The 20534-nt window shown below is 35.2% G+C and overlaps 1 protein-coding gene across 4 annotated transcripts in view; it reads left to right on the forward strand.

The window, feature by feature from the left end:
• Positions 1-20534, forward strand: part of Uggt (UDP-glucose-glycoprotein glucosyltransferase) — an 835069-nt gene that overhangs the window by 796363 nt on the left and 18172 nt on the right. For all 4 annotated transcript variants that reach the window (XM_090403047.1, XM_090403050.1, XM_090403049.1 and 1 more), the window contains 2 exons: positions 2875-2931; positions 7590-7704. In XM_090403047.1, coding sequence (XP_090259173.1) covers positions 2875-2931; positions 7590-7704 — 172 coding nt within the window. The remainder of the gene's footprint in view (positions 1-2874; positions 2932-7589; positions 7705-20534) is intronic.

Below are 20534 nucleotides of genomic sequence, written 5' to 3' on the forward strand. Positions count from 1 at the left end.
TGGACCACTGCTTTTCAATTTGTTCATCAATGATATAGGAAAGGATTTGTGAGGAAGTGTTCACTTGTTTGCTGATGATGCATAGTTGGGTAGAGCAATTGTGAGTGCACAGGATGTCAAAATGTTACAGGATATGATTTGGATAGTTTGTAGGCCTGGACTAGGAAAAATGCATGTTAATTTAATGTGGCAAAGTGTAAGGTTATGCACTTTGAGGTGAAAAGAATAGCAGCAGTATATCACATTGGTGGAACCGTACTCCAGGAGATTGATGAGGCCAGGGATTTGTGAGTGTTGGTGGATAGGGAATTGAAGTTTAGGGGACACATTGCAAAAGTGACTAAATCAGCTCATCAAATCACTTGGCTTCTGAAAAATACTTTAACATGCAGAGACAAACAAGTTGTTGTTCCTCTGTATCGAGTTCCTCTGTATCGGTTGACATACTGTGCTCATTTATGGGCACCAGGTTTCTTCGTGATGGGGAGGAAGTGGAGAGGATCCAGAGACGAGTGACCAAGATGATAGAAGGTCTGTGGAATGAACCTTATGAGAACAGGTTGAAGATTTGTGGGTTGCAGAGATTGGACGATAGGCGAAGGAGGGGTGATATGATTGAGACATTCAAATTACTGAAGGGTTTCTACAAGATTGATCCAGAAGATATTTTTGAAAATATGACTGGTGGTGGGAAGACTAGGGGCCATGCATGGAAGCTGGGCAAGAGCATGGTTGACAAGGGTGTTAGAGCTAGGTTTTTTACTTGGAGAGTGGTGAATGAGTGGAATAAGCTTCCAGAGTCTGTTGTGGGTGCTATGACCGTGAATGAGTTCAAGGCAAGGTATGATAGATACTGTGTCAATGTCGAATATTTGTTCTTGATGATGTTAGGGCCTCCCTCGATGAGTCTGTCGACTCCTTGGAGTTGCCCGGAACAATAATAATAATAATAATAATTTTAGTCTACAGCTCACATCTGAGAGGTGCTCAACTTTTGTTTTAAAACTTTCTTACATGTTATTCTTTTCAATATGAAATTCAATTTTGTCCTGCTCAAGACTAAATAGTGATCACTTCCAATTTCAAATCCCCTGTACACTCTAGTGTCTTTCATCAGGAAGAAATCATCACTATCAACAATAACATAGTCAATGAGACTTTTCTTATTCCTTGCCTCTTCTCCATGTGAATTTGTGCACATTTTTATGTTGGATCATGGTGTTACTAATAACCAGTCCATGTCCTGAGCAAAAATCCAACAGGTATTTCACATTGTTATTAGGTTTGTTCTTTTCTCCAAATTTTCCCAAAATATTTTTGTATGTCTCCCAATCACTTGCTATTCTGCTATTTAGATCCCCAACAAGGACCAACTTTTCCTTTTTCATTGTGTCAGCAGCTTTCTCTAGAGCCTCAAAAAATTCTTCTACTCCTACCTTAGCAGAGCCTTCTGTGTGATCATAGGCACAAATAAGTCTCATTGTCCAGTTCCCCATTCTGATATTTGCCCATTTCACTCTACTTGAGACTGCTTGCCATTCAAGATGATTAGCTTCGTATTTAGTGTTGAATACTATGGCTACTCCTTCTTTTCCTCGATTGTCATTGCCTGAATATAACATTTTGTATTTATTGCTCAAAAAAGTCTCACCTATTTTTGTCTTTTTTTGTTTCAGTCACCACTATTATAATGATCTTGTACTTTTCTAAACACAGACTTTTTTTTCCCTGTTAAAATGATGTTTTAGCAGGAAATTGAATACATAAATATTAAAATAAAAGCACAAAATGCATATACAGTTGACCTTTGAACAACGCAAGGGTTAGTGGTGCCAACCTCCTGTGCAGTCAAAAATCTGCATATAACTTTTGACTCCTCAAAAACGTGACTAATAGCCTACTGTTGACCTTAAGTCTTACTGATAACATAAACAGTCGTTTTTATTTATCAGTACACATGTTTGGTATAGTCATTAACACATGTTTTGTATTCTATATGTATTACATACTGTATTGTTACAATAAAGTAAGGTAGAGAAATTAAAATGTTATCAATCATAAGGAAGAGAAAACACAATTAGAGTACTGTACTGTATTTATTGATAGCATAATTTTACAAGATGAATTGTCTGTCGGTACCTACATCAGTATTGTCTTACATGATACAAAGCACTGCAGATATTATACATATTACTAACACTAGACATCAAAAATGAAAAGATAATGTGAAAAAGAAATTCATATTTATTTACAGGTTTGATAATTCATGCATTGATAACGAAGGAGCAGCAATATGATTGCTGTATGGTAGCCTATCCTATACAATAATGGATGAATCATTATAAACTTTTTATGTTTATTTACATTTCTCTAGACTGTGATTGGCACCATATATGGTCTGTGAGTGTTTGCTTGTGTGTGTGTAAGTTTTGATAAATTTTAACTTTATAATAGATTTGTGTATATTTTATGGTAGTAAATGATAAAATAGACTATTATCTACATATGTTTTATCCATTCATGACATACTTCACGTTTTCTTATTTTTTTTCAACATTTCATGGCTGCACAGTTTGTCTGCGAATTTTTTTAAATTGTTGCAAATCTCCACAAAATTTTCCAATATATTTATTGAAAAAAAATCCACATATAAGTGGGCCCATGCAGTTCAAAACTGTTGTTCAAATCAACTGTACTTTAAAATGTAAAAGATTCAACTTTTTGTATCATTATTTCCTGTAAACTGTTTAGAGGATAGAGAGGGACCTATGAAACTCATTTTTAATATATGTATATATTTTTTTTGTAATTAATATTACTGCTTGCAAGAATACAGTTATTTATAAACTTCTAATGTAGTTATTATTTATTAAGGTTTTGGAAATCTGGTTATTGGGCTTCACACCTTGCAGGCAGGAAGTATCATATTAGGTAATCTTTTTTATATAGAAACATAAAATAAGCTTAAATGATGATTGTAACACATTTATATCAGTGCCTTATTTATTCTTCATTAAGTGAAATATGTATACCTCCAGATTTATTTGAAATAAATATTATTGCTTGCAGGAATACAGTTATTATTTATTAAGGTTTTGAAAATCTGGTTTCCAAATGAAATCTGTTTTGGAAAACAGCGTTCATTGTTAGCTTCTTAATTTCTCTTTCATGAATGGAGATATGAGGAACATAAAATATTCATCTATAGGTTTTGATTTGGAAGTAAACTTATTGTAGGTGTATATTGTATATATGAGCAGGGCTCCAGAAATCCACTTGCCACAGATGTGAGTAAACGGAGACAAGTGGCCAGTGAATTTCAGCTCGTTCTATATGCATTCCAAATATATATATATATATATATATTTGTTGTTGTTGTTGTTTTTTTTTGTATAATTTACACTTTTCATGATTTGTTGTCAAGTTATTTTATCATGGGTGGCTGCCAACGAATTCATTAGAGAAGTTTTATTTACAGAGAGCTAGAAATAAAACTTCCGGATCTGAAAACTTGAATTCAAACCTTACAGCGTCAAAACAGTTGCCGGTTTTCTCTAAAAGTGGTAACATAAGCCAATCATCTTCACTTTCTTCTCTCCTTGTTTCTCCTTTAGGGTTTAGAACTTTCTTTTTCTTTCTATATGAAAGGCTGTTCATTTTCTTCTTCATAATACTGTAATTAAAAACTGAACTTGGCATATCCTCCTCGAGGGAAATGTGATACATCGAAATCGGTGTATCACAATCAGTGTATCAATGATGACAGAACAACTGTTGGTGTAGGCACACCAACAGTTGTTCTGTCATCATTGTTGTAACATAACAATTGATAACTATTAAATGTTCTTTTTTTTCTATATGAAATACTTCATAAACATCTGCTTTTGAGTTCTAAAAACTCATTTCTCTCAGCAATATTATAGGGATCTTTTCACTCCATGGAGGCTCCAATATGTCACACTTCCAGTTTTCATTTGTAATGAAGCAAGAAAAATGAGTTGACATTATATGTTATAATTAATGCACTTCACTTGAAAACAATAAATATCACACTCTTTTCAAGTGTGTGAGAAACTATGTTATATCATATATGCATTTAAATTAAACTGCAGTTATAGTTTAAAGAAATAAATTTTTAATCAAATCATTTAGTTCAGTATTAAGCTTATATGTATATACAGTGCGCACGACATATGTAATAGTCAATCTATTCTTTAAAAAAAAAAAATTATAATTTTCTTACAGTATAATTTTACTTACTTTTCTTACTGTCCTCTTCCATCGGGGATGGAAGGGGACAGTAAGTAAAATTGAGTCTTCCACGTTTCCACAACAACCTCCAGAAGTCTCGGTTTCTTGCATGGCTGGTGAGCTGTCTATATGTTTGTAATCCAGAGTTGACCTTTATAGATGTTATCCATTTAGTTCTTGGGCTTCCTTTTTTTTTCTTTTTTCTTCTAATCTTGCATACAGAATGAGGTTGGGTAGCCTTTTTGATGGCATTCTCTCGACAATATAATTTTATCAACAAAATAAACTGGTCATTATAAACACAAACATTAATATTGGCACAATGTAATTAAATACTGTAGTGAATCTATACATCTTATCTTCCAACAGGTTTACCCCTTAAAAATAAGTGTGCAATTATAACAGTCCTAAGCTTATTTTCATAGTTCAACATGAATTAGCTTAGTGTAATTAAATGCATTATCTTGCAAAGACTAGATCATGTATGCATTGTGAAAAATGACTCTAGCTCCACTTTGAGTGCTACCTATTTTCTTGTTTTTGTGAATTTTGTTTGTATTATTGTTCATGGATAATGAACACAACAGAGTTGTGGTGTTTTCTTTCATTTATTGTTCAACCCACTTTAAAAGAAAACCTATTTCTCTACAATTACGTGTAATGTATAGTGAGAATTAAAAATGTATTGCTTTGTTTTTGTGGTTTAACAGTTCTGTGGGAAGTTTTCATTATTGAGACCATATTATGATGTAAATAATGTAAAAAAAAAAGAAATTAAAACCAGACAAGTTTCATAAGTCATAAGACTTACATCATCAGGGGTATTGGTACAGAAAAGTTTTACACAACAAAAGCCTATTAACAGTTAATTACACAAATCAGATGTTTTCATACCTTCACAACTGTTACATATAATTGATAAACCAGAATTCAAATGGTAAATTTGTTACTGTATGCATGTTATTGCTAGTTGTTGCTATCACATTCTGTGGTATCATGCTTGTTATATCCTAGGTCCGTCCGTGGCAGTTAAATTTTTGATGAAAGCAGACCACACTTGATGTAAAATTAAGCCTCGATTTTTATTTGCCCAGATTTGAGAACACATCATCAATAATATATCTTAGCCACATAGAAAAGAGTTAAGTGGGGATATATCAACAGCATGCTTTTCAAAACTCCTAGAATGAATTAAATGGTTGTTTAATTCATTTCTTGTTGCTGTTTTCATTCCAAGATGTTCATGATGGCTATGTTTTGAATATGTCTGCATCTGGCAATATGTAGCCTGGTCTTGTAACATTTTCCTTTTGTTTCTGAAGGCAGGCATATTTTTACACATTTGGCAATATAATATGTCAATTTCAAGTTTGTTGTGGTAGAATTTTTATGTAAAATTGATATTTGTGAAGTATCCAATTTCTCTCACCTCAGTTCTTTCTAAGTAATGGAAAGAACTGTCAACACCCAACTTCTGCGCTACCTTGAAGACTCTCATTTAATAAATGCCAGATATAGATTCTCTTACTGCTGATCAGCAGAGGATCTGGTAAACTATATCATCCATCTCTGACAAACACCTTGGAAAGGTTTGGCAAATCTCTAGTGGTTGTCCTTAATATCTCTAAGTCTCTGGCACAAAGGTCTATTAAGTAAACCCCCATCATTCAGTCTGTCCCCCCCCCCCCCGACTTCTGCAATTGAATAGCCAATTTTCTGATTGGATGCTCACTTTGAGTGATGGTGGATAGCTCTGTTCATCCACCCTCTTCCTTCTATGTATAAAAGATCTTCTCCAGCTGATTGCCAATCCAGTACACAGTTTTGCTGATGACTACACACTGCACTCCTCCTTTTCATTTGAAAAACCTTACAAAGCACAAATCACCCTGACCTGCAGAATTCTAACCTCTATTATCTTAAATTCTGAACCTTGTTAACTTCAATGGTAGCAAAACACAGCTCTGCATTATTTCCCACAAAAAAAAGAACTATTTTCTTCCTGTTTTACCATTGACAATGCCCAAATCTATATCCAAGAAGAGATTTACCTTCTTGGAATAATTCTAACCTCAAATCTCTCTGGGTACAAACATATCACAAATATTGCCTCCTCTGCATCTAAAAAAAATGAGGTTTCTCTTTAGCTCGAGACATTACTTTAACTCCAAACAACTCCTAACCCTATACAAATCACAAATCCCCTGACCATTGAATATTGCTCTTGAATCTGGGATGGTGCTCCTAAGAGCTCCCTAAAAATACTTGATTCTATACAGAAAAGGGCAATTAGAATGATTGATGACCCCTCTCTCAATGACATACTCAACTTGCTTTCACACAGGTGTTCAGTTTCCACAGCCTGCATATTTTCTATAATACTTGTATGGCCACTGTTCATCAGAATTTGCATCAGTAATTCCCCTATCCCTCTTGCAAATCTAACCCAATGCATGCAGCTGCCAACCAATGCACAGTTTAACTCCAAATTAAATTAAATGTGAGATTAACTCCAAACCCACAGGAAAATATTTCTCCTCCTCTTCATTTATTCCTTGCAATGCTGTCCTCTGGAACAGTCTCCCATCACATGCATGTTTCTCTGGGAATGCCATCCACAGCTTTAAAGTCAAATGTGAGCAAGTGCCTTATTGCCCATCCAAGGTACTAGTGTAACATAGGTTGATCAACTTCTTGTGGAGGGGTTGTCCTTTAAAAAATAAAAGAATTTGCAAAGCTTGCCTTTTCTTTCCTGCATAAATTTCTCTGTAGCAAGTAATTGTAGTTTGTATCATTCTGCCTACTTTGTTAAATCTCTTCATATTTGGCTCCATTTCCTCAGTTAAAATAAGCAAATGCCTCTGCCAATTTTTTTCATTGTAAACTTTGGGGGGGGGGGGGATTTTCTTTGTGTTCTGCATTTTTCTCTCTTCTTCTTCTTCTGCAACTTTCTGTGATTCTAGCCATATCTGACTTCATCTAAGAACTCTTCTTCCTCATCTTGCTCCATGCTGCCTATACATTCTTTGTACTATGCAAGAGATATTCCTTCCCAAATTCTGAGGGTTTATCACCCTCAGTAGCAGTAATATCAACTTAGTCCATGGGTTCACAGGGCAGTGAGACAGTATTCATGTGACCTGATTAGATGGCTGTCATAAGGTGAGGAATAATTGTATTTCCTTAACTTTGGCATAGAGATGAAATGATCATCATTGGATGAAAACTACTCTTTTATTCAATAATGCTTTGATTTCAAATATTTAATAAAGTATTTATAAATATTATTTTGATATATATATATTGTAAAAGAAGTGTTAATTTGCTTTCCTTCTTAGTGCTCTATATGTAGTTGACTTAAAAAAATTCCGAAGAATAGCAGCAGGAGACAGATTGAGAGGACAGTATCAGGGACTTAGTCAAGATCCTAACAGTCTCTCAAATTTAGACCAGGTAAGAACTGCAGAAATACATTTGATACTACTTAAATTAGACAAAATATATTTTAATTCTTTCATATATATATATATATATATATATATATATATATATATATATATATATACACGTCCATTGTCCATTTTGTTTCATTTTTAGTTGCAGTTTGTTTTTCTGCTTGTAAGTATCTACATTTAAAAGCATATATTTAGGCATCCTGGAACGTTTTTGTACATTGTTTTTGTTTCTCTTTCCCTCATGTTTGAATGAAAATCTTGCATCTCTGAAACACTGATGTTATTGTATCTGAAACAAACATGATTTCCACCATTGAATACTGTCTTAGTTGAAGAAAGCAGTTTTTCCATGTGTCTTTTCAACTGATTCTGGATTAGCCACTCACAAACAAAGGTAGCAGAAATTTTCTCTGTAAAACTAGTTTTACAGCTGCATTGCATAATTCAGATGGTCAGATTCCAGACAATTTGTGTACAACTCTTGTATCCTTGTATAAAATGAGAAATAGAGCAATATGAGAATTTTAGAGAAATTTCCCTATTGAGTATCCCAGGTAAAATTTATGCAATACCAGAAAAATGATGGAAGCAAAACTAGTTTAACAGAAAGTTTAGTTCTAATAAGAGTTGTCAAGATCAGATTTTGGCAAATTAATTATGGAAATAGATAATAAGGATGGTATTAATGTAAAGTCACTGAAATGAATTTATATAATATGACAGAAAGCAGCCAAAATATTAAACTAGCACTATACAAAATAGCTCAAACCAGTTTTAACTTATATGAGCATTCGTTAGAAATAGTTGGATCAACTTATGTAAATAAAGCTAGCATGCAAGTAGGTATGGTCATTTATAACAGACTGGGAGAGGAAATGTTAGCAAAACAGTTGCTTGATGATAGGATGGCAATAAAATGGCTGAGAGGATAACCAACATCCAAGTGGGTTTATGCAGTTAGAAGGACATTAAAAAACCATGTTGTACGATCTGACAAAAAGCAGGCACCCTACTCTGGAAGAAAATTGTAGTGGAGTGCCTGTGTGATGTTTATTTAATTCTGTTGTACTGATCTATTTTGATTCTGTTATCCAGTAAAAAGCAATAGATAAATATATAATACAGTTTCTGATAAAATATTACTCTAAAAGGACACACTCAAGAACCCATAGAGATCCAAGAAGGAATAATGCAAGGATGCCCATTATCCCCATGCCTATTCAACATATATCTAGACGAAGTTGTAAAGAAGGCAATAGACAATGAGCCTGGAATTGATGTCAATGGTTTAAACATAAATAATATCAAATATCCAGATGATCACATCCTTATTGCAAGAACCCCAAATGAACTACAAAGGTTGATAAACAAGTTAAACAAAACCTGTAAAATATATGACATGACAATAAATATACAGAGGACAAAAGTGATGAAAATAGGGAGGAACAAAACTACCATCTCAGCCACCCTAAATGGAGAACAAGTAGACAACTTCTTATATCAAAACTAACATAAACAATAGATGAACTCGAAACAATCAAACACAGAACAGCGATAGGATGGACCACCATGGGAAAATTACAGAAAATCTGGAAAACAAACAACATATCTAAGCAAGCCAAAATCAAATTATATGAATCAATAATTATACCAACAGTCATCTATGGAGTAGAAGCATGGATAGTTAAGAAAAGAGAGGAGAAAAAAACTGCTGGCATTTGAAATGAAATGCTTAAGAAAAATAAATAGAATAAGTTGGATAGAAAAGAAAACAAACAGCACAATCAGACAAAAATTATTGTATAAAAAGACAATAATAGAAAAAATTTGAAAACAAGAACTGAGATGGTTTGGCCACACTGTATGCATGGGTGCAGACAGACTTCCTAACATCCTAATCAATACTTTTCCAACTGAAAAAAAAAAAAAAAAAAAAGACCCCAGAAGACCAAGAATTACCTGGCTGAAATTAATAAGGAACTTTTCCAAACAGCAAGGAATAGAGAAGACTGGAAGATCCTGCTCAAGGGAAGACTCAACCCATCTTGTTGTGGACTAAACCATATGACCAATGGTATTGGTCAGCTCAACTTGGCCAAAAATTGGCACCAGTGCGACTTAGTTGACAAATGATATAGTTACAGGGATAGAATGTAATGGATATGGCATTTTCAGAGAAGATATGGGAAATAGGGAAAGAGGAGAGGCATTAATAATGATAGCTGAAGAACTTCAACCACCAAAAATAGAAGTTAAGAAGGATTGTAGATTTGAGGGAAATGGTTCATTTAAGGCTGTTGTGAGATAGAGGTCAGTAGTACCAAATATGTTGTTGGTTACTGCTATAGACCTGGGTTCAGAAGATGTGGATCATCAGATTAGTGCAATGAGTATAGGCCAAGCAGTTATCAAGAGAGGCTTCAGCTCTGGAGAGATAGATTGGAAGGAGGTAAGGGCACAAGACAAGATGAAATTGTAATTTATACAGTTACTAAATGATAATTACCTGAAACGCCACATGATGGAGAGCAACAGGTTTGAGTGTCAGATCTGGTAATAGCTTCAGAAGATAACTACAGTAGCAACTCTACCTCTGATCAGGGAAAGTGACCATGCAATTTTTGTTCTGGGAGGTTGCTCCACATGTGAAATTTTCAGTCCAGAAAAGGGGATTAAGTGGATCAGTAGCAATAGAAAGCAGGAGCTGCAAAAAAAAAAAAAAAACATTGTGGAAGGAATATAAACAAAAAAGTGATTCAGTTTGCTCGTGAGCAGTACAAAGTGTAGGTGAGTAGGTAACTAAGTAAAGAAGGTTAAAATCAGATTTTGAAAGAAAATTTGCTAAGCAGGCCAAAGTAAATCCAAAAGAGTTTTTTTTACTACATAGCAAGAATAAATATAGAATTAAAGAAAGAATAATTATAGAAAGATAGCTTTACTCAGTGCTGATGGTTGAATGTGACAGGAACAGAAGAAATAATTGAGTTACTAAATGCTCACCTTGCAAGGGTCTATCTTCCAGATTAACTTTGAAGTTACTAATGTGAGAATTGAGGCAGATGAACTGGAGATACTCAACACATTGAAAAATATCGTGAATACAGCAGTGGAACTGGATGCTGCTCGTTTGCTAGAGAACTGACAATTCCTGAGACAAAGTTGTTCAATCTAAGTCTCAACTCTGGAAGATTCCAAGGGGGTGGAAAGAGGGAAAATAATTCTATTAGATAAAGGTGGCTCCAAAACAGAAGTAGCAAATTACAAAAGATTAAAGAAATGGCTACACCATGATACTACTACTGAACATTGCCAAGGCATTTGACAGAATACTGCATGGAAAACTATTACATATAGTTGGAGCATATGGGAAGGGACAAGAGGCTGGTGGCATGGATATGGGGATCACTGATAGACATGAGAGGATGGTGTGTGTGTGTGTGGTGGAGTGAAATAAAGGCCAATGAAGGTAACTAATGGAATGCCCTAAGGCTCTGGTACTAGAGCCACTACTCTTTAATTTGTGCATTAATGATATAGTGGAAGATTTTGAGGGGGATATTCTGTTGTTTGCTGATGATGATGCAAAACTGGGGAAGGCAATAATTGATAAATGATTTAAATAAATTTGCAATGTAGCAAAGGACATTTTAATGTCAATTTAATGTTATAAAATATAAGGCACTTTGGATGAGAAGATTACATACTTCATATCATATTGATGGTACTGGATTACTGAATATTGATGAGGCTAGGGAGCTCGGGGTGATGGTGGATAGAGATTTGAAATTCAGAGGATATATTACAAAGATTGCCAGTCTGGTTGGCCAAGCATTAGCATACCTGCTCCCCAACAAAACAGACTGCAGGTTCAAATCCCAGCATGGGATGAATGGTGAGTTAGCTGATCTCATATGGAGGAAGGTTTTCTCCCAGAAACTCAGGTTTTTGTACCTCAAAATAGACAGATTGTTCCTGTGCACACACACACACACACATCTATAGAGAGAGAAATCCTATTGGACAAGGAAGGTAACAGGAAACCACCTGGTTCTATAATAATTCTTTAGTAAAGTAGCATTGCTATCCCAACAACCATTGAGGGGAAACATGCACACACACACACACACACATGCTGAATTCTAATATGCACACTTTGATAATAAAATGCTGAAGCTTAATTTCGAGTTTTCAGTATGTCACATTGAAGCACCAAATACATAGATCTACAGAAAAACCTATTTAGTTAATTATTATTTACACATGTATGTCCATAAAGTCAAAAGATTCATCATGGGAGACCCATACTACCCATTTTCACACAATACCTATCATTCCTCTCATTAAACTTATTCACTCTTGGGACACTCACACTTTACACCCTTAATGACCATACCATACAACTCCCAGGTGTGAACCATTGTTTCTCCCTTCCCACCCCCAACTCCTCATGTATTGAAAAATTTCTGTTGTGTCAATCTTGTAGATCATGTCCCCTCTCCCCTGCATGTCATTTAAACCCTGAAACCTGCACACCTTCAGTCTGTTCTCATTGGAAACATTCCACATACCTATCACCAGCTTGGTTACTCATCTCTAAATCCTCTCCACAATCTCCTGATCTCTACGAAACCAAGGTACTAAATCTGTGCGCAGTAGCCAACATGTGGCTGCTAATCGTTACTTTGCTTGTTAATGTGTTGTTCAACATGCAAGTAATCCTCTGAGTTTTTTTTAATTACATTTTTTTTTATGTTGCTCCTACCCACGAAAGGCTATTTGCAAACCTATAATACATTTTGTACCATGGATGGCTAAGGATATTTATTTTCTCTATTTTTATCAAATATACATATATATATATATATGTGTGTGTGTGTGTGTGCGCGCGCGCAAACACACGCACGCTTTGATAATAAAATGCTGTAAGCTTAATCTGCTGTTTTGAGTATGTCACAGTGAAGCACCAAATACAAAAAAAAAATATTTATTTTATCAAAGGACTATGACTTCCAGCTATTCATCAGTACCTTCTCTCTTTCACCTTAACCACTTATGTCCACATCACAGTTTTATGACCTGGTGTGTGGGGTTGGTACACACATACACACTTTATATATATAACCTTTTGTGGGTGGGAGCAACATAAAAAAAATTTATTAAAAAAAAAAAAAATCTCAGAGGATTACTTGGATGTTGAACAACACATAAACAAGCAAAGTAAAGATAGCAGCCACATGTTGGCTATTGTGTACATATTTGGTGTGCTACTGCACACCTAAGTTTCAGAGTTTAATTGACATGCAGGGGAGATGGGACATGATAAAAACTTATAAGTTACTAAAGAGATTCTACAAGATTGATACAACAAAAATAATATATATATATATAATTATTTATTTTTTACATAGTCCAGAAACCTCACTCTAGAGAGAGACCAAACATGGAACTTCTTCAAGCCACTTTAGGCCTCCAAGAAGCAGGACAGTGGTCTCACAGTGGGCAATGAAATTCATCTTCCACCTAAAGACAATCACAAACACCCACAGCAGGAATTGAACTCGCTGCCTGTTGATTGGAGAGCAGATATGCTAACCACTTGGACAACCAGGCCGTCATTCTTGTTGGAAGAGTCCAGATTGTCACCATGCAGGTAAAATTAGTGGTGAGGTTTGTTCATTGTGGATGAGAGGATCCAGAGATGTCCATGAGAACGATTCCCACATCAAGATACTGCCATCACCTTCCTGTTTTTGGCCAACCATACAGGCTGGGTAGTCATATTTTAGCTCATGAATTACTTTGTACCTAAGTGAAACAACTTACTACCTTCTTAAAAATTTGAAGCAGTTTTTAAGAGTGGTAATACTTCTTGGGCAATAAAATTGTTGAAATATTGTGTGCTTTATCTGGATTAGCAATGGAATTAAATAATTTTGCATTTATATGTTATATTTAATTTAATGTTTGTTCCTTATAATTAATTCTAATGAAAACTTGAACTATTGATTTATATATTAAATCTGATTTTTCCAGTGTCTTAAGCTTGTTTATGAATCTTCAAGAGATTATGATGATCCTTTACATTCAAATTGTAAACCATTGTAGAGCAACCTTTATTTCATGTCATTTAAATTCCCTGTGAAGTGTGCATTTACAAGCTGCCAACATACATACACATATACTTTTGTGTAATTTTGTTTATCATGTCATTCCACTTACATTTTTGTATATGTTCTGTTTCTGACTTTTAGAACCACAAATATTGTGTTTTTACATGCAGGAAAGTGTTGTGTCCCAATCTCTTAAACTGTTGATTTTGTGTTCTATAATTCCGATCTTCCCTAAAAGGTCACGTGGTACCTCCAAGACACAAAGGGATTGCCTCAGGAGCAAGCCAAACCCTAGGTGGCAAAGTTCTTGAAATCTATCTTCTCATAGAGCTCTAGGATTTTTTTTTTTTTTTTTTTGTTGCGCCACCTAAAACAGTTAGATTAAGTAAAGTTATCTTAATCAAGAAGTGATTTCAAGATGTACACAAGTGACTATTGATGTGCAGTCATGACCCACAATGTAACCTATTCTTCCCCACTCAGATTCGAACCTTTTACAAGTAGTGCATCGGATTTTAAAATTCAAACACTTAGGTTTAAAAATAGCAAAGGTTTATTAATCATATTAACACATTTACAATACAATTAACATTCATACTAAATTCCAATACTAATCAGATAAGATTACATGTATCCTTAATGAAACAAGAGTATCAAAAACAGCATTCCTAATAGAATAATATTTTCTCATTAAACATTCATTATATATCTCGTTACTCAGCCTAATTCATCTCAGTTTTCTCTAAAGCATACACATTAAATTAACCTGTATATGAGCTAACTCAATGTACTTTCTAATGTTAACATGCTACAGTCCTGCTCTAAATAAATCAAAGTCCTCGATCCTTAATGTCTCTTAATTTCACTTGACTTAACACCATAGTAAGTTACACACATAACATAAACAAAGGAAATTTTAATGTTACCATACATTAAGGCTTTTCATACTTGTTCCCTCAATTTGGACTGCCTTCCTTCAGTTGATCTTCCTTCTTGTTCACCTAGTAGGTGAGGTACCTTGGATTCTCCGATCATTCTATAATTTATGACGATTCTGGCATGACTGACTTGTTCCAGGCATAACTGTGGCATTGGGCAATTTCTCCTTCACGATGTCTAGTACCTAGATGCTGAGTGTTTCCAAGGACTGCGGATACACGAGCGGAGATGTACTCCATCATACGATCAGTAGCTTATAACATCGCCAGCACTTGGATGGCATTTTCTGCTATCGTTCACCGGACTCTGAACATAGCTTACCATTGTTCCTAGTCCGAGCACTTCAGGACAGAGCCACTCCTCCGTGCAACTTTCTATCTGCCAGACGACTTCCGACCACCAGCCATGGGAAGAAAAAATTTACGAGAGCGAGGGGGGGGGGGTTTCCTAACCCTTTTATTTTTATCTCCCCTACCGATAATCACCGCAACTTTCGTAACTCACCCAATGCATAGCACTTCACCCATGAGGGTCTCGCTTCATACCGTTTGTTTCTGATTTTCTTCTGACCATGCTCCACCACGTGCCGTGAGCACGCGACTGCCTGAGGCCACCTCTCCTTCTGTTGGCATGCCTTTGTTCACAATACTTTATGCAAGTCGTTCCTCAGACAAGTATTACAAATTTTAGTAAATCTTTGTTCAATTTATACAGTATTAACGCCCTTGCACAATCAAAAAATTATTTCCTCTAACAACTTACAATCTCTTTTCTTTATGCTAACATAATTTTATATTATATCACATGTATATAGCACATACTTAGAAGCAAGCATTTTCCTACATAAAATTTTATATCTTATTTTCCTATCTGTTGATGATAGATGTGGAATTCTTTAGGATTCCCACTTATCAAGGTTTAACAAAAGTACGGTCAGATCCTTTCAGCTGTAAGTTTAATGACCCAACTTCTCATCCTCCTCTTTCAAGCTATCCACCTGTCTTTGGAACAATCTCCTTTATATATTGTTTTATCAAAGGACTATACTTCTCTTGGAAAGGCTTAGACGTTGGTTATGCATTTTTTACTAAATAATTTAAGGAAATTACAACATAAACTAGGATATACATTAAAATAAATTTTAATATACTTCAATATTTCGGCAGCATCATGTTGCCATTTTCAAGAAACTTAAGAACAAGACACGTGCACGCAGGCACAACAAACAGTAAGTGAGGAAGAAGCAGGAAGCTATTATTTCTCCTAAAGTCCTGATGGTGCCCCCTAGTGGACAATGTTGGTATTCTTGGGCCATTGGGCTGAAGGTCTTCTGATGTAGGTTTCCCAAATTTGAGGCAGTCTCGTGCATCCAAATTTGTTAAGATTCGGATTGTTTCTTCTTAGGGCTGAAGCTGATTCCATGAAAAGCCTTTCATATTTGTATTTACTATGGTGTATTATCTTGGCCTTCTTCCACCGTATTCTATGGCAGATAGAGTACTGCCATAGAATACGGTAGAATGGTGCCCTTAGAGGGCAATACCAACATTGCCCACTAGGGGCACCATCAGGACTTTAGGAGAAATAATAGCTTCCTGCTTCTTCCTCACTTATTGTTTGTTGTGCCTGCATGCACGTGTCTTGTTCTTAAGTTTCTTGAAAATGGCAACGTGATGTTGCTGAAATATTGAAGTATATTAAAATTTATTTTAATATATATCATAGTTGACGTAATTTCCTTAAATTATTTAGTAAAAAAAAAACAAAGGACTATGACCTCCAGCTATTCATCAGTACCTACCTACCTTCTTTCTTTCACCTTAACCACTTATGCCCATATCACAGTTTTATGACTTCTCGTGTGTGTGGGGGGGGGGGGGGGTTGATATATATATACAGGGTGTTCGGGATAAATTCGACATATTTATAATTAATTATATTTTTCCGTAAGTTACATGTATTAACACACACTTCTCTTCATTTAAAAGTTTGGACCCTTCTTCATTCATATACAAGATGTCAGAAAGGATGGATAGCTGGAACCCACCCGAATCATGGAAGAGAATAACTTGTATCATGATGATTCGTGCCCGCCATCAAAATAAGGATATTACGACTGCTGCCCAATGCTCCCTGAATACAGTAAAAACAATCAGGCATGAACTAGAGACTTGCAATGGTGACTACGAGGATGTAGCAAGAAGAAAGATCCCTAGCAGACGATCTGATTGCGTTCGTACAGCAGAATTCCTCGCAAATCTGCAGGAACAGGTGTTGAAGAACCCTGGCATTGGAATTCGGGCTTTGTTCGTGGAGTTGCTAACTGTAGTCAAGCCCTGGATAACAAGGGTAGCCAATGGTAGGCCGTATGTATGGCAGCAGGATTCGGCCCCTTGCCACACCTCTGGGAAAAGTCAAAAATGGTTGTCTGAAAATTTCTACGACTTCACCAGTCCAAATGTTTGGCCTCCAAACTCCCCAGACCTTAACCCCATGGATTATTTTGTATGGGGCGCAGTTGAAAAAGACACCAATCGCACTTCCAGTAATACAAAAGCCCAGTTAATGGATAAAATTAAAACAGTTTTTGCGGCCCTTCCCAGGGAGACTGTAGCATCAGCTTGTTCGAGGTTCCGAAGCAGAATTGAAGCTGTGATCGATGCTAATGGTGGTTATTTTGAGTAAATCTTGTTGATAGTATTGTAATTAACTCTGCCTGTAATGTTTTTTTGTCAATTCATTAAATTTAATAGATACAAAGAAGATTTTCTTTTTCCTTACGAAACTGTCAAATTTATCCCGAACACCCTGTATATATCTGTACACCGGAGGTAAAGGGCGCTATGTCAATTTTTTTACGAAATTGAGTTTTAGGTATATTTTAATGTTTTGTTTCGCACTCTTTTCAGTTGTGCAAAGCACTATCTCCTGTATGTAATAAGCGGATTAGCCAGTTTGAAAGGGGCACTATGTGCCATCATGGTATCCAGGTAAAGAGCACTAAGTGGACAAGTAACTGTTTACTTCGGGTTATTAGTCTTTTTACAGGAACTATATCCAGATAGTGCTTTTTACCTCTAACACTATAGGATAACTCATCGCAGACCTGTTGAGACCAGTCTAAGAGCCGCATGGTCTGATAAATTCATTTTGTTTGTATTCAGTTTCTTTCGATTAGTTATCGGGCAGATACAGTGAGATATTGTTCTTGTTTTCATCTTGTGCATACTCTCCTTATAAAAATGAATTTTGATGTTTCCAAATCTCGTGGGAAGCGGCTTGCATTGAAGACAGAAAAAAACTACCAGGAAAAAAATAAAGGTAACTGTTAGATCTTCACACAGTGGTCCTGAACAATCGTGAAGGTGACTTAAAATGATGACGAAAACGGTATGCGTCATGTTTTTTGTTATCACACTTTTTTTTAAATTTCCGTTTTTATTTTGTTATCAATAATTATTGGAAATAAAATGTGATTTCGAGATAAATTCTTTCAATTCTGTTATTCTGTATTTTCTTCATCACTTATGGTCAACCTAGTGATCGTTCAGGACCACTGTTCAGTAAAAGCTGAGAATAAAACATATTGAATATGAAATTCTATCTATACTTTTCTTATTATATTTCAGACAAGATAGCAAGAAATGATAATAGTTGTGTTGAAGGTTCGTCATCTACATTAAAGAAAATTTAACGATTAGCACCTGAATTTGAAAATAGCTATAATGCTGAAAATTATGAAGTTTGCTGTTCAAAAGGTATTTTAAACTCAGTTCATGATGGGCAAACATTGATGACAAATGAAATAATAAACAATGATTTGTACTTAAGTGGATGTGAAAGTGATGATACAGATAAAGATGCAAATTACACACCAGAAGAAGAAAGTTCAGACAAGATTGTGAAAATTCAAGAACCAGTTTCAGAAGAAAAGCTGTAAATAAATCATATTGCAAAGGAAGGTCAAAAACGTGAATGAAAACCAGAAAAATGAAATGCAACATGCAAAAGGCAAGTCATGCAGCAAGACAAGAATGTATCAACAAAAGAGGCAAGATGATTCCAGCAAGAGCAATGAAGCCTCCGTGTATATGTAAGTTTAAATGTGTGGAAAAAGTTCCAGAAAACTTAAGATTACACATATTCAAACAATACTGGGATGGAAAAAAAAGATGTAAATGTTAAATGACAATTTATTAGTTCTTGTGTTGAAGTGAAAATAATATGCAGACCAAGGCCAAGAGATAGTGGTAAATAAAAAAAGAAGGGTTTGCAAAACAGTATTCTTAAATACTCTATACATTTCAAATAAAGTTGTTATTAATGCACTTAAGAAAAGGCAACTTGGTAGAATGGTGGAACCAGATTGAAGAGGGACAAACATTCCAACAAATAAAACTGAACAGGAAGTTATTGATACTGTTTACACTCATATTGCTACATTCCCATCTTATGAGATCCACTACAGCAGAGAAAAAACAGAAAGAAAATTTCTATAACCAGGTCTCACCTTTTCAGAAATGTAATTTTAAATATAATTTTTTATATTTTAAATATAAAAAATTATATTTATAATTCTGTTCTGAAAACAACTTAGACCCAAAAAAGATTGCTAAAAAGTGGCTGTACTCCAAAATTTTCAATAAAAAATTTAATTTATCATTTAAATATCCTGAAAGTGACACGTGATGTATACGATTCTCATCTTGCTAAATTACAGTGTGACATCTCTGAAGAGGATAAAGAAAAAATTAAATTTGATTACGATACCCATCTGCAAGAAGCAAAAAAACGATATGATGAAAAATCTAGTGATACAACTGCTTCAAAAAATAATCCAAATCATAAAGTGATTACTGGAGATCTCCAGAAGTGTCTTGCAACACCCCTATTGTCAAGTACTAAAAGTTTTTATAAAAGGAAGTGTTGTGGACGTTCAGCTTCACTCGTTACAATTCATCAGATGGTTCAGTTCACTGTGTTATGTGGGATGAATCAAAGAATCAAAAGCAGGCCATGAGGGAAATGAAATAGCCTCCAGAATCTTGAAGTGGGCAGATCATGTTATACCAAATTCTATGGTTGATGAAATAATGATCTGGACTGATAATTGCTGTCGTCAAAATAAAAACATGTCTGTTACCATGTGTGTTTTTTTGGGATTCTGCATAAATACAGCCAGGTAAAAATTATTAACCACAAATTTCTTTTGAAGGGCCATACGCACATGGAAGCAGACACAGTCCACGCACTGATTGAGCATAAGATAAAAAAGGCTCCAACTTTTAACAATATTATCACCATGAGATTGGTAACGGGTGCAGGGGCAACTCATGCACAGGCACTGCAGAACTGCAGCACCCCCAATTTTTCTCGATATATAAATATATTTATTTATATTTGCTTGAAATATCCACGCACTGATTGAGCATAAGATAAAAAGGCTCCCACCTTTAACAATATTATCACCATGAGATTGGTAACAGGTGCAGGGGCAACTCGTGCATAGGCACTGCAGAACTACAGCACCCCCAATTTTTCTCGATATATAAATATATTTATTTATATTTGCTTGAAATATTTAATTTTATCATCAACAATCCTATACAATTCTCTTATTTTGTATAAAAAAATAATAAAAATCATCTTGTAGTACTTAGGAGGGCAAAGGACGCTAGCAGCACTGTATTTACCACGGTGTCATATTGCTACGTGTGCAAGCATATGCTCATCATAGTGAGATGCGAGCTATTAGAATAACGTGGCACTGTCCGTCACG

The sequence above is a fragment of the Typopeltis vanoorti genome, chromosome 13 (assembly GCF_054136105.1).
Source record: "Typopeltis vanoorti isolate ZY-2024b chromosome 13, IOZ_Tvanoo_1.0, whole genome shotgun sequence".
Lineage (NCBI taxonomy): Eukaryota > Metazoa > Arthropoda > Arachnida > Uropygi > Thelyphonidae > Typopeltis > Typopeltis vanoorti.